This window comes from Ischnura elegans, chromosome 1, assembly GCF_921293095.1.
Source record: "Ischnura elegans chromosome 1, ioIscEleg1.1, whole genome shotgun sequence".
In the NCBI taxonomy this organism is placed as follows: domain Eukaryota; kingdom Metazoa; phylum Arthropoda; class Insecta; order Odonata; family Coenagrionidae; genus Ischnura; species Ischnura elegans.
This window is the reverse complement of record NC_060246.1, coordinates 23,736,678-23,750,980: the sequence shown is the minus strand read 5'-3', so window position 1 is coordinate 23,750,980 and position 14,303 is coordinate 23,736,678. Positions and strand designations below refer to the sequence as shown.

General features: G+C 34.3%; 1 protein-coding gene across 3 annotated transcripts in view; it reads left to right on the top strand.

Moving 5' to 3' along the window:
• Positions 1-13,540, top strand: part of LOC124157165 (cleavage and polyadenylation specificity factor subunit 5) — a 28,449-nt gene extending 14,909 nt beyond the window's left edge. For 2 of the 3 annotated variants that reach the window (XM_046531686.1, XM_046531703.1), the window contains exons 4-6: positions 4,345-4,510; positions 5,838-5,952; positions 12,666-13,540. In XM_046531686.1, coding sequence (XP_046387642.1) covers positions 4,345-4,510; positions 5,838-5,952; positions 12,666-12,732 — 348 coding nt within the window. In that variant the 3' untranslated portion in view covers positions 12,733-13,540. Of the gene's footprint in view, positions 1-4,344; positions 4,511-5,837; positions 5,953-11,034; positions 11,090-12,665 lie in introns of all 3 variants that reach the window. The other variant, XM_046531694.1, reaches the window with a different exon arrangement.
• The last annotated feature ends 763 nt before the right edge of the window (positions 13,541-14,303 follow it).

Here is a 14,303-nt window from a genome sequence, read left to right as displayed (position 1 = left end):
ATCCCAAAGCTGTGAATCAAATTTTTTATTTAGTGCTCTTTTTGAATTCATTGCTAATTTTTTTTGTAAATTGGCCCTCAGGCAGAAAATAATCAGCCGAGTAAATCCTTAATAATAATGGGTTTAATGGGTAGAGAAGGATTATATTATTTATAGATATTTGTTCATTAATGTATATTTTTGTTGATTTAATTTAGGAAGACGAGGTCGTCCTTAGTAATATTTCAGACGTATTGTGCATGTGTTGACTCTCAGCATTTAATTCATGACTGTTTAAGGTTATTGCTCATGCATGTGAATTAATCACTTGTTAATATTCCACAGTTATTTCATTTGCCTGATGGGTTTCAATGAGAGTGCCATTGTCAAATCTTGGTCTTCTTAATAGTAATATTCATTTGCTGAAACTGGTCGGGGGAATGAAAAGACTTCTATTCACATACCCTCGCATTCTGTCTAGTATTGCCTGAATAATTGTTACCTATTATGTAGTCATTAAAGCTGTTGGCATTTTTAACTAAATTTTGTGCCATTGGAAACCATGTATTGGGGGTTCACTATTTGCAAAGCCTAAGAGTTTATGATTTTATCTTAATGTTCACAATGCATGTGCGTAGGTTTCCGCGGCATTGTTCACGATGACTGCTAATTTTCGGGTTCTCCACATCTGTCGTTTATATAAAAGACAGACGTGCTTGTCGTGTATATGGTTTAATTTCATCCGCGTCCGCTCCAGCCGTGCCTGTCGTTTATATAAACGACAGACGCGGCTGGAGAACCCGAAAATTAGCAGTCATCGTTCACAATGCATGTAAGCTTAATTACTGATTCTCTGTTTGCTACGTATTTGGGTAAGACTGCATTTTATGTGACCAAATGGCACATGTTCTGATGTCGCCGTGCACTTACCTACAGCCAATTTAATGTATTAGTGCAGAGATATTTGTCTCTTTGGTGCTTCAGCCACAAGCCTCAGCAAATTACCCTGAGAGGGCTTGACAGGTCAGGGACATGTCATCCCAATTAAATGATCATTACTGTGCACACATCCTCATCAAGTATATTTAGTATTTTTAGGGGCAACTGGGCTGGATTACCTTATTTAATTTTTTTAGCTTTGCCACTGTTCTTCATCCTCGAGGAAAATCATTATCCTCTCCCCAAAACCCCAACACTTGCATTAAACGTTAACGTTACTTAATTTTTACAGGTTAAGTCAGAATTTTGAATTTTTACTGTTATCATTTTAATTTTGACACTTCTCCCATTTATTGTGGAGCTTAAAACTGCCGAGAGAAACCACTGTGTGCAAACAATCGGCCTGCTGTGATAATGGTTAAAGAAATCCTAGAATAGAGATTTTTTTGCTTAGTTGATAATAATTATTAAATGCTGTTAATTGTGTTTAGTATTGTTGTCCCAACAAATATCTCAATGAATTCTGATTTATTCCTTAGATGCTTCATCAAGATAGAAACCAAGTGGATAGTTATTATATTGATAGGATTGTTTTCATTTGTTGATGCATGGGCAAATTTTCTAAAATTTTCAGCCAGTACACGTAAAAACAGTGGTATTGTGTGTGATAGTGGGATGACCAGAGTTTGTTATATGTTTCTCATTTTATTTGTTTGAAATCACCTAGTAAATATTTTACAGAGCTCATGATCTCACCTCTTGGTTCCAATTAATTTCAGTATTCTGAAAACTTTGCATGCACACTTAATCTTCTCACACCTGTTTTATGCGAAACTTTTTTTGTTAGTCTGGTTGACATATTGTATGTCGGTATCAAGCATTTTCATCTTAGAGTGCTCTTCATTTTTTATCAATAATCCATTGTTCTTTTCAGAGATTTTATTGCTTTCAAATCCTGGTTTTTGAAGTGCCTTTTAAGTCTCTGTTCAATCACTCCTGATAACCTCCTTTGTAGACAGCATCTTTTGGAAATATACTATATTTTCTTTTTTTAATTCATAAGTATTGTAATTAGGGTAAGAGATTTCAATTTGTAATTGAAGAAAAGGATGTCCAAATAGCACACCCTGTTCCTACTAATCCCTATTCACCAATTCTAAAATTATGAAATGCCAAATATGGTCCGTAATCTCATTTAGTATATTGTTCTTAATTGTTATGCTGCTTGCTGAAACCATAAAAAACATCTCTATAAATATTTATGTCTCTAAGGAAAACATTATTCATTGGGAAATGTAATCAGTTTGTGTTATTGGCTCACTTCCTACTCGACCAAATGGATAGACTGATGCGAAACTTTAATTGAAGGCTGGGCATTATTCTAAATTAATGGATGTAGTTGGTATTTATCATGGCATAATTTTTGCATTTTTATTAGTTAGTCCTGTAGGTATGGGTACAATTTTCCTGCCAGTGTTGCCACAAATTACTGTGCCTGGCCATGTCAGGTGAGCTGGTAGCAGTTGATGGTGGGTACTCTACCCCAACTATCCACACACATGGTCACAGACTATGCTGGAAACAGTTCAATGTTAGAGGCTGAGCGTGTTTACATATTATTGATAATCAGAGCCAATCAATGATAATAACTGTATTTGAAATATGTAGTTGAAATAATTGCAGAGATGAAATTAAGAATTAGATTTATTGCCTATATTGTCTCAAAAGTATACCAGTTGAGCTGCTACATCTTTTTATCCATATGAATGAATACACATATGTAGATAAATATTCTGGTGTCATTTGAAATACAATAGTCATTGCTAAAAAGGTGGCCCGGAGTGAGCTTAAATGCTCCCTGCGTTAAGTGGTATAATGTAGTGTGTTTGTTCTCTGAATGCACATTTTGCAGCATCAGTGGACTTGAAACTGTGAGAGAGTTACAATCTATGAGAGTTAAGAAAGATCCAAACCTTTGATTGTGTCCAACAGTCTCATTTAGTGTGTGGATAGAACTTCTCTTCTCTGCTTAAATATTTGTGAAATGGCTTTTTTCCTCCTTCATAAGCATGTATTTACGTACTTTAATATTGTATTATTTAAAATACTCTGAGAATTTCAAATTGTGAACTGGTAATTATGTTAAATTTAATGGACCATTCTACTTACTGGAGGAATTCGTAATTTGGAACATACTTATTGGCCATTTAATTGCTCATAAATATTCAGGATCAAACAAAAATACAGAGTAGAATTTCAAAGGCTACAACCGTGAATATATATTTTTTCCTTCTCCAAAATTTCTATTCCATACAATTTTCTAATGTCTATAAAAAAATCTGTATCTGCCTGTGTCAACAAAAGGTTAGAATACATGCTCAATTTTGATGCCAGATTACTTGAAAAAATGCATGCATTCTAATACCTGTGAGCATGAGGCACTGACTTGAAATTAATTTGTAAACTTAAGAGGTTACGGCTCAGTCACTGTTTGTGTCAACTCCGGCATTAGAAATGTCACCATGCTTTCAGGCTCCCTGGAAGTAACCTTCGTATGGTTAGGCAACCCGCAATTTGTATGTATTGGCTAGAAGTTGGCTTGTGGGATGACAACTAATTGCAAGCTGGAAATTCAATTGAGTAAATATTTTTGGTGCCCAGGCTGTGAAATGTTTTATGAACTTGCCAACCATTACGTTGCTTGAATTTGAGACGTGATAAGTGTCTACATTTTTTCATAAAAAGCATATGATAGGTGAAACTTTATCTAGAATCTATTTTTTTTTACTTTTGAATTCAGCATTTATAGATATTGGTGGTGGATTTTGAAGCCCATTCAGTGTTTACTCTTGGACATAAATAATTTAAATACATATTTTGCAAAAGTCATGAATCTTCCTTAGTAGATCGCTGTAATGAAATTAAATGGATCAGAGCTTTTGGATTACTGGATAAAGGGGAATAAACTAATCTGCTGATTGTTAAATTTTGTATAGAGTGGTGCTCTATTTGTGTTTCATCCCAAAAAAGAGCATCTCGACGGTTGTTTATTTCCTGTTCTGTGATGGATGGTCAAGTACGGTTTGTGTAAGGTAATTGTCCATGATTACTTATAAATGGAAAAAATGGTGCTATGTGAAGCATAAATGTACATTTTGTAATGTATTTATTTTGTATGCACACATGGTAAGGTTACAAGTGATGTACATTTTGTTTATTGGTTGAGGCGTTTTTATGCTCTGAGAATCATGATCACTTGGTATGTGTGATTAGAAATTTTTGTTTTTATTTACTTGGTCTGTTTTTTTCTCTAGTTGATATTTAAAATAAAGATTTTTATTTGTGTTTTTCCTCTCTGGAGTTGTGGAAAGAGATAGCAGAAAGTGTTTGAGGGTTATGGATGGCTATGCTATTACTTAATTGCAGACTCTTGGAAGGCAAGATGGTGTTAAGCAAGAATGGGTGATAGAGGATACGATAGGCAATTGGTGGAGGCCAAACTTCGAGCCACCACAGTACCCCTATATACCTCCTCACATCACTAAGCCCAAAGAGCATAAGAAGCTTTTCCTAGTGCAGTTGGCCGAAAAGGGTATGGAATAAAAAGCAGTATTGTTTTACTTAATGTAGTGCACTTCTGTGTATTCTCAGTTTTTGTAACACATCACTTGTTAGTAGTGTCTTGTGAGTTCACATTGACTCATTAACTATCTTATCAGTTGAACTGTCAATGTTTCTTTGTTTGAATCAAATAATAATTATTGTAAAGAAGGAAGGTGCACATTCAGTTATATTTCAGACTAATGTAAAAACTGTTAAGAGATTAATGTGAAATCTTTTTGAGTTGAATCATGTGAAGGTGCAAATGTTTTACGATTGTTACAGAGATTAGTTAGCCATTTGAATGGCTGCATTAATGCTGTCAATTAATGTACTTGTATCTATTCAAATATGACTTGGCAAATATATACATGAAGCCTTGTAGCCTTCTCTTAAATAAGTGATGAATATTGTATTTCTGTTCTGTAAAGACTGTATGTCCTTGTTTAAACAGAAAAATTGGTGTTTGTACATACATCGGCTACTTGTTTTTGCAGTGCCCTTCTAGCAGAGAAATCTTCCTCCATCAATTGTATGAAGCTTTGTTTTGTAGAGAAAAATCAGCTCGACCATTTTAAATTGCCACCAATGAAATGCCTTTTTTTTTACATGTTCATATCCCATATATCACTCTGTGCCAATGGAAGTGTAGTAAATCATGCTATTTGGATTATATCTATGCTCCTAGAATATCTGAAAATTTTTGAATGTCAACTACGTATTGAAACGATACGTTAGGAAGCAGAAGATATTTGGATTTCTGTAAATGCCAATGTTATGTTTAATATGTATTTTTTACCCTTATATAAACTGGAATGTTTTAATGCATGGACTGTGTTAACATTAAATAAAAACAATTTTTATACATGCTTAAGTTGCAAAATTGTTTTGTGAATCACTCAATTTTAATTTGCTTCATTTAAAAAAGACAGTGGTTGTGCCACGTCCCAAGTACTTGGTATTTTCAATTTTAAGTTTGGGTAGTTGTTGGTGTGAGTTTTTCTCTGTCTTCCTCATTGTATCTTTTAATTGTCAATGAAGAAAGGTCGAGCTGAGTTTTCTTTTTTTAAGAAGATTGTAAATATTATGCAGAATGAACATAAGATGGGAGTTCTACCCATTGGGGCTTTGGGATCTTCATAGTTGGGTCTTAACTTGTGTGTGGTAATGTCAGTAAATATTTTCTTAAAATCTTTGCTACCAGTCATAACAAATTTCATCTAGTAATTTTCTAATGTAGATGTAGTGGCATTTGTTGCACTGCGGTTAGCAGCAGTTCTGTGGTCAATTTTTCCTAACATTTTCTTTTTATTTTGTAGCACTTTTTGCGGTCCCGAAGAATTACAAGCTAGTGGCCGCTCCTCTATTTGAACTGTATGACAATGCTCAAGGATATGGCCCAATCATATCTTCTCTTCCACAAGCTCTTTGCAGGTATGATATTAAGTTTTGGACTGCTTCTCAGTTGATCTACATTAATGTTATTATTGGCGAAAATACGGAACCGAGTTCTTATTGCAGGAATTTAATAGGATTCGGTTTCATTGTAGTGATAAATTGTCCCTCTGTGGCACATAGCCACACACACATGGTCATCATGTATCCATCTACACATTAAGTAGAGGCGACTGTTGTTGTAAAGCAGCTCTTTGATTTAACTTTGTTATTATAGTATCAATGATGTGATTACCTGATATGCAAAACATTTTTGAAATGGCATCTAATGGCAATGGCAATAGCATCGCAAAATGGAGGAAATTAGGTGTGACCCTGTAGAGGTGGGTGATGACAAATTTAATACGGTTCATGCTACATGGTACATGTTTATGATAATATTTTTGCATATGCCTATAAGGAATTCTTAATTTTAAAATAAAAGCAGTCATAGTTTGCATTTTGCAAATATCTGGTTCGTTAGGGGTACCGTTATTCCTTATTATGGTAAACATTTAATTACAGGCGGTCCTCGACTTTGGTACAATTCACACTATCATACATAAATTGACTTCTTTTACCTGACTTTCGTGCACTAAATTCGGACTATCAAACGTTTATCTGTAATTTTTGGAAATTCCCACCATATTCACTGCGCATCCCAACTTTCAACTGTTTCATATGGCAGAACAAGCGGACAATACGAGCGTATACAATCGAAAGTAGTGTTGACTTTAATCAAGGTGATTTTTTTAGAGAGACTTTGCTTGCTATAGGCTCATATATCTAGAGAAGAAGACAACTAATTCAGCCTTCATTGGAGAGATTTTTAAAAAAAGTTGACGAGAAATAAAATTTCAAATAAAATCAACAAATAAGTGCTTCTTTCTATAAGTGTTTTCCCATTTGAGTGCTGTTTCATTCACGTATGATAATTACACCTTCAGCAACAGCATTGCACAAAATATCTTCCGAATTCCATATGTCTATTGTCTTTTTTGTGTGAAATATATGTGCTCCTGATTTATGCTGTGACGAGATGTCACCCGGGGAAAACAAGGTGCAAAAATTTGAAGGTATCAAGATCGGGGGTTCAAAAATTACATTTTGTTGTTTCTTGATATATCTTTTTATTTATAATGAATATTATAAGTGGAATAATCAACTTATACACTGAGAGGAAATTTCACGTGGTACCTGCAATGGAATTCTTGTTTTTTTTTTTTAACTTTTATTTACATTTCTGCATATTTTTGAAAGATTTTATTTAATGTGAAGAATTTTATAATTTATTATTAAACATTAGATAATAAAAATAAAATATGTGCAGAAAATAAGTTTTTAGTGTGTATATTTCACTCTTTTGGAACATAGCCCCTGATTAGTATGGAACTCAATGGTTCGACTTTTGTGCACGTTTTTAGCAATGCAAAAGTCGGGGACTGCCTGTAAATGGTACTACAATTCTTAGATTCATTAGTTCTAACTTTATATTAGATGCATTCACTGCTGAGGAGTGAGTAGAATCATCCCATCAATACTGTGACTTGTTTCTTCCCCCCTTCCTTTATCATACCTAGTTTCATATCCACCAACACCTACCCTATTTGGAGCCACATAGTTTGTTGGAGTTGAAGGAAGCGGTTGGTGGTATTGTAAAAAGGCTCGTGGATGTATTTAAATTCATTAGAAAATATTAGAAATTCCACTTACATGGTTTGTTTTTTGATGTTTGACTTCTTTGCAATGGTTGATTTGATGCCATGTTGTTTGGGTCACAATTTATTTGAAGAAAGGAATACCTTGAAACTAAGGGGTGAAAAATTTCATGTATCTTATAAAATAGTGGAAATGCGAGTAATTCATCAGAGAAACCACCCAGAGAGGAACTCAAAAATTACCCAGAATATGAGGTTAATCTTTTTCCTCCTCAGTAGTCTGCCCTCACTTGTTCTTTTGCAAATCTTTCCATCCAGTATGAAAGGGGGGGGGGACAGTCATGAGACGGAGTCACTGAAGGAGATAAATTATTTTACATTTGTACAAGGAGGCTGTAAATATCTGGAGGGGGCACCACTGGTTTCGAGCGTGGAGCGAAGTGTGACCAGAATGGGGGTGCGTGGGTAGGACAAGCCACGCCCACTTTGACCAAAACATTGACAATTCCATAAAGGTCAATGCTAATTATTTGGTGAAATTTTTGGTCATTACTCGGTAACACTTTAAAATAAACTATGAAACGCACAATGTAAAGCTTTTTTTCTTACTTCATTGGTAGGCTTCGCAAAGTTATGACTCGAATATCTTTTCCCAGGGAAAAATTTATATCAATCACCACGGTTATGTTCTACAACCAGCTCAGCTGAAGATAAAATTTTACGAGAGTAAACTAGTCATTTACCTGCCCTTATGCAGGTATTGAATCTTACTATAGCCAACGGAAATTAAAAAATACAGTAATATAGTATATTCTCAAGGATATCATTTTTTCTTCCTCAATCTTATCTACCTCAAAATAACAGTCGGAGACAGTGTCCAAAAATTGCCAAACTTAGATGGCGGAACTTTGACCACACCAAAAACTGAAACAGCGCCTCCAGGTATTTACTACATGCTTGGATTAGTAGCTGATCCAGTGGACCCTCAACCTATCGTTCCCGCATTGATAGTTTTCCTGTATTTATCGTTCGGCATTAATGGTCTAAATAAAGTTTCATACAGGCAATGTAATTTTCCAGCATCTATCTTTCTCTGAAGTATCATTTTCCTGCATTGATCGTTTGCTGGCCATGATCCTGATGTATTATTTTCCCCAAATCCATTGCAATCCCTCCAAAATGAAACCAAAGATTTAAAATGTTTCATTTTAGGCAAGATACGACTGAGACTTAGCATTCTAGCACAACTGGATTCCCTCGCAGTTGATCTGGGATTTTTTTCCGAAAACAGAATATCAGGTCACAATTTACTAGTAATGCTGTATGCTTGTTTCACCCCGGTGTATGATGCTGGTGAAGTGTCCTCTGCTTTCCCACCGGTTGTGTTGATTGTGGGCAGACGTTTCGATGGCTGCCCCTGCCATAGTCTTAGGGGCATCTTTTCCTGCTCTATAGTCAACCTTGTCAAAATTTTCCGCTTTCATTTTTTTAAATCCATCCCTGTATAAGTAGGTTGTACATCTAGGTTCCACTGTATTTATGAAATATGTATGTAGGAAATAAATTTTCTCGGACTTAGTGTGGTATTTGACCGAAAAGGAAAGATGTTTGTCAATGATAGTATACTAAGCTACTCTCCGTAAAAGGTATTTCTCTCTTGCTAAATATTATGATAGGTCTGTTTATTATAAAAGTACTCAATTTTTGGCATTCTGCCGCCCCTTTTCTGCTTGCATTTGTCTGGGAACTTCAGGTGCGGCTAATATGCTTTTACATTAATGATCCTAACTATCTTGTTTAAATATTTCTAAACTTACATCCTTTTATTTTATAAGTCACTTTCAAAGATGCAAAAGATTTATAATGAAACAAATGTATTATGAGCAAGTACCCTGTAAAGCAGTGAATTTTACCTGCAATGTAAAAATCATAACCGGGGAGGTGCAAGAATTGCAAGTTTCATGCTCCCAATGCTGAATTTTTTAACGGATTTTCTCAATTAAAAATATTACTGAATCATATTAAAGAGTTGAAATCATTAATATTACTTATTAGATATAATCTTTACCAATAGTTTACAAAATTGAGATATATTCAAAATATAGCCCACTAAAAATGTGAGTTGATAACCAGTGATGGGTATGGGTATGGTGATGTGTGGGTTATCAGTGATAAAAGTCTCTTGGTACTGCGAAGTCTAAGTGCAATTTGTGGTAATAAAGTTGAGGAAATCAGTAAAAAAATGAAAGTACATAACAGCAGCTAAATTTTCTAAAAGAGCTTGAACTCCATAAACTTGAGTTAAAAGGAAATGATATATGTATTTTTAACAGCAGCAAAAACTTTAACAAATTCAAGTATGCTGACACTTTTCAGCCTTAGAGTCTACAAGGATACTTTATCAGATCACAGTACCTCCAATTGAATTATAAATGAGTGGTGACGCACTATTTTATCCGGAGATTCTTTGAATGGGAGAGATCTGCCTGCTGAGAATTCTCTTCACTCTGTGCTGGCGATGCTGCAACGTATTCAAAATGGCAATGCCAGCTTGCCTGAGTTATTTTTTTCTAAAATTTCACTCTGCAAAAATTGTACACTGCATCATGCAGAAAATATGAGCAGTTACTTTTACCGCTCGGTGACGCTCAAGCTGCCAACTATGCCATTGGTGTCGAGTTGCTGCGCTGCAGAGTGAATGCTGTCGCTCTGAGGTCACGTCTTAAAGATGACAAATTAATTGTTGAAATGTAAAATTAAATGGCTTTAGACTTAAAAATAACATTTGTAATACTCTTTCGAGATAATTCATGAAAAAACCTTTTAGCAAAGTTTCAGTGCCCCTAGTCATAATTAATACTGTATTTACTTACAAATCATGTTTGGAACGCAAAAAGTAAAAAGAAATTAATATCTTTGTTCAAGTCAAACCCTGTACGGTACATGGTACTTATGAAATAAAGTGTCTTCATTACTTAAGGAAAGTTTTTATCCTTAATGAAAATTTTAATCATTGAAAAAAATGTATGCTGTTAGAAAATATTTTAGTCAATAATTTTTCAAAGGGTTATAAAGAGTCAATTATGCAATGTAATTATTTTTGGATAGAGTACAAACTAACCTTGTGTGTATCAGTGTAGTTAATATTGATTCTGAAGTTTGTGATTTGGCATTATTCATGGGACTCCATGATAGGAAGGGTGGGAAAGAAAATTACCTAAAGTATTGCATGTTAATCTGTTTTTTACTTGGAACACATTTAGCAACACTTATGTGTTATTTTGTTTCAATATACCAGTTTGCAGCTTTTTCTATTTAATAATCTTGGTGAGGGTTTCAGTCATATCAATTGACCTTGGTTGTAAAATGATGTTAATAGTGAAGTTATTTTATTATACTCAAAGAATATTTAAATTTCTTTCAGGCTTACCTTTCAGAAATATGGTATATTTCCTGACAAAAAGTGCATTTCAAAGGAGGTATGGGCTAAGACAATTTCATTTTTTAACATATATAATTTATTAAGTTCAGTCCCATTTGTGGAGGCAATAATTAGGCAGCTCATAAGATTTAGTTTCTATTAATATTAGCCTGCCATTAGAGTCCAACTGTAATTTGATGATATGAAGCAGTTATTCTTCTTATGTAATATTTTCTAAGCCTTAAATATATGCAAGTTACTCTGTAACATTAGACATATTTACTAATTATGAAGTAAGGGGATGGTATTAATGACATACTGATTTTAGAAATTGCTTCGTAACAGATGGCATTTCCTAAGGCAGTTTTATGCCAGAAAAGCTTACTGTCATTATGTGAATAGGATAAGTTATGTTCAAGCTTCTGTGAACTTAAAGTTGTAGGCTAAGCAATTAGTTTTAAATCTGAGGCATTATTATTATTAATTGCTGACTGGAATTAAATTAATTAATGGAAGTTTTTTTCAAAGTTGTGGTGTTATTCCTTTTAAGTTCACTTATGGTTTTTAGTTATGTAGTTTCTTTGTTTAAAATACATATCTTATAGCTTTTAAATATATATCACGTGCAAGAGTGAATAGTTGGTGAAAATAAATTTGCGAGTAGAATCTCAGCTTTTAACACAGGGATCATGTGAGGCAAAAATTTCTTGGGTAGTGTTCTTTACTTGAAGTAAACTTACTCCCTGCCGGTTAGATGTTGTTGTAAAATTTCTTAATAAGGGATGCAATCATTGAGAGTTTCTATAAAATGGGTATTGTAATTTAAAATGTCAGTTTTATGCCCTTGCTTCATGAAAGAGAAATTAATGCTCTCGCATGGGTGGGGAATCAGGATAATCCAGTTAATGCAGTAAATAATGAAGCAATACTTAGATTAATATTATTGCTATGGCATTTAAGATTTAAATTATGTGGAACACTTTACGTCTAGATAATATGGCATTTTCATCGGTTGGGACTCAATTAGATGCATATATCAACTTAAAAAACTGCTGCTTAAAAGATTGTAATAGTAAATGCTTGTGGATGATGGAGATAAGATGTATTCTGAATGAATAATCAATGGTCAGCGTCCCTTGAGCGAATGTCTAGCTGGCAAGCTAGAGTTGAGCATAAAAGAATATCAAGAAATTGTAAATTAATATGGATGTTACTGATAATTTTTGTTGCTGAAAAATAGCAGCCACAGATTGCCAGTGGTCAGCTCTTCTGAAGTCACTCCCCTGTGCTCTTCCAATGAGCCTACTGTAAGGAAGCTGTTATCTGTGATTTTGTGTGAATTAGTATTGTCGAATTGTGAACATGATTTAAGAGCAGTACATTAGAAATATGTGAAAAGCAAATGCTTTCAGGTGTTTGCTAATTTCTTATATTTTGTTACAAAATCTTGCTTCCATTACTGGAGATAATATGTGGATTGGGTAGTTTAGCTTGGTTGAGCATGCGTCGGAGGAGTTTGACTTGGTAAAACTGGTAACATTATCTGTGATAGTCGATTTTGGTTTGGAATGAAACTTTTTCTTTAGTTATCCAGTTCCTAATGTATCATGGAATATTTTATTTTCTGTTTCCAGGTTTAGTTTCCTTTATATCGAAGGAGTTGTGACAGACAATGGAACAGAAGTACAATGTGCCTCCTGATGAAAGGATAGTTTTATCGGCATGGCAAAAGACTCACCATAAACTTTTCAGTTTGGAAGAATTTGGTGTCAACTTAAACCACAGTTGGAGGAAGATAGCATATTATTCTGTTTCCAAAGGAAATTTCTTCCTCCCAGGGTTTATGTAGAGTGATGTGGCAGTTGTCAGTTCTTACGCTGTGATTTATTACTTGTATTTGTGTCTTTATTACAATCTGTGTAATGGGACTCGATACCGATGCATTTCACTTGAACTGTCTTTTCCGTTATCTTTTAGTTTGGTGATTAATGGAAAGATGGCAACTGCCAGTTGTAATATAAAAGTGACTAATGATAATGCGTACAAAAATCATTCCCATGAAAAATTCAACTGATTTCAGATGTGGTCATCTTATGATGAAGTCATATTTCCCTGCTGTTTTTTTGTGCCCATCTTGATATATCCTTTTTGGAATTGTTCTAGAAAATGGATGTCGTAGTGGACTGGCAATTTTGAATTGTATGGTATGTTTACTTAGTGCAATTTAATGCTGATGTGTTGATGTATTATGTGACATACAGTGCTTTCATCTAATGCCACCACTTAACTTCAATGTGACACCCTGAGAATACATCCTACTGTTGTGAAATTTTTAATGATCGTCATATTTATTCTGTTGTGAGTGGCATCAATTAGATTCTGTCAACACTTTCCCATTTGCAATAGATCATGGGGTGACTGTTTGATCTGACTCAGTTTATTAATTGTAAACTTGGAAATTCTCAATGACTTTTTGACATTGAAAAATAATATATGATGTAAAAATAAACAGTTTTATTTTATTTTTTCTTGTTGTGGCCCTTGCTGTTCCGTATGAAATTTGGAATGCAGACTCATTGCCTCTAGTCAGACAGTTATTTGTAGGAAATTGGGTCATGTTAAATGAAAACTTTGTAAATTTCACACTATTGTTCATGATTGATCATGTGTGAAATTCAGAAAGTATTTTATTTATCATGGAACAATTTCACCAAGTCACGCCTCAAACCATCAAGGAAATTGGGTACCTATTTAAACCTACAACTGAATGAATGCTAGCTCACTAAGGCTCTTTTGCTGAGGCAAACATCATGTAGCCCTGTGTGGGGTGGGTAGCATTCAAAGTGATTTTCAATTTAGATTACATATTTATTTTAAAATATTTCATAAGTGTGCGTTCGAAAAGGAATAGCATGTCTGGATGTTTTGAAGGTTAGCTAGTTACCTAAATATTTTCAACCTTTTAACAGACCATTGATATGTACTCATTTTGCAGCTTATTTCAAAGTTAATGTATATTGTATATACCTACATAGTTATACCTAGGAAAACAGGTTCTGTGATTAACCAACTGTCAATCAATAGGGTAGTTTCCTTCATCAAAGAAAACGAAAGGCATTGATTGCGATTCGTTACCCACCATTAGTGTATTCATAATACAATAAATATTTGGTTTTTGAAATACTGGTTTAGACGAATGGCAAGGGTCAAATTTTATCCTCATTTGAAAAAGGCCAGATTGGCGCCCATGCGATTCCACTCCGCATGACGTC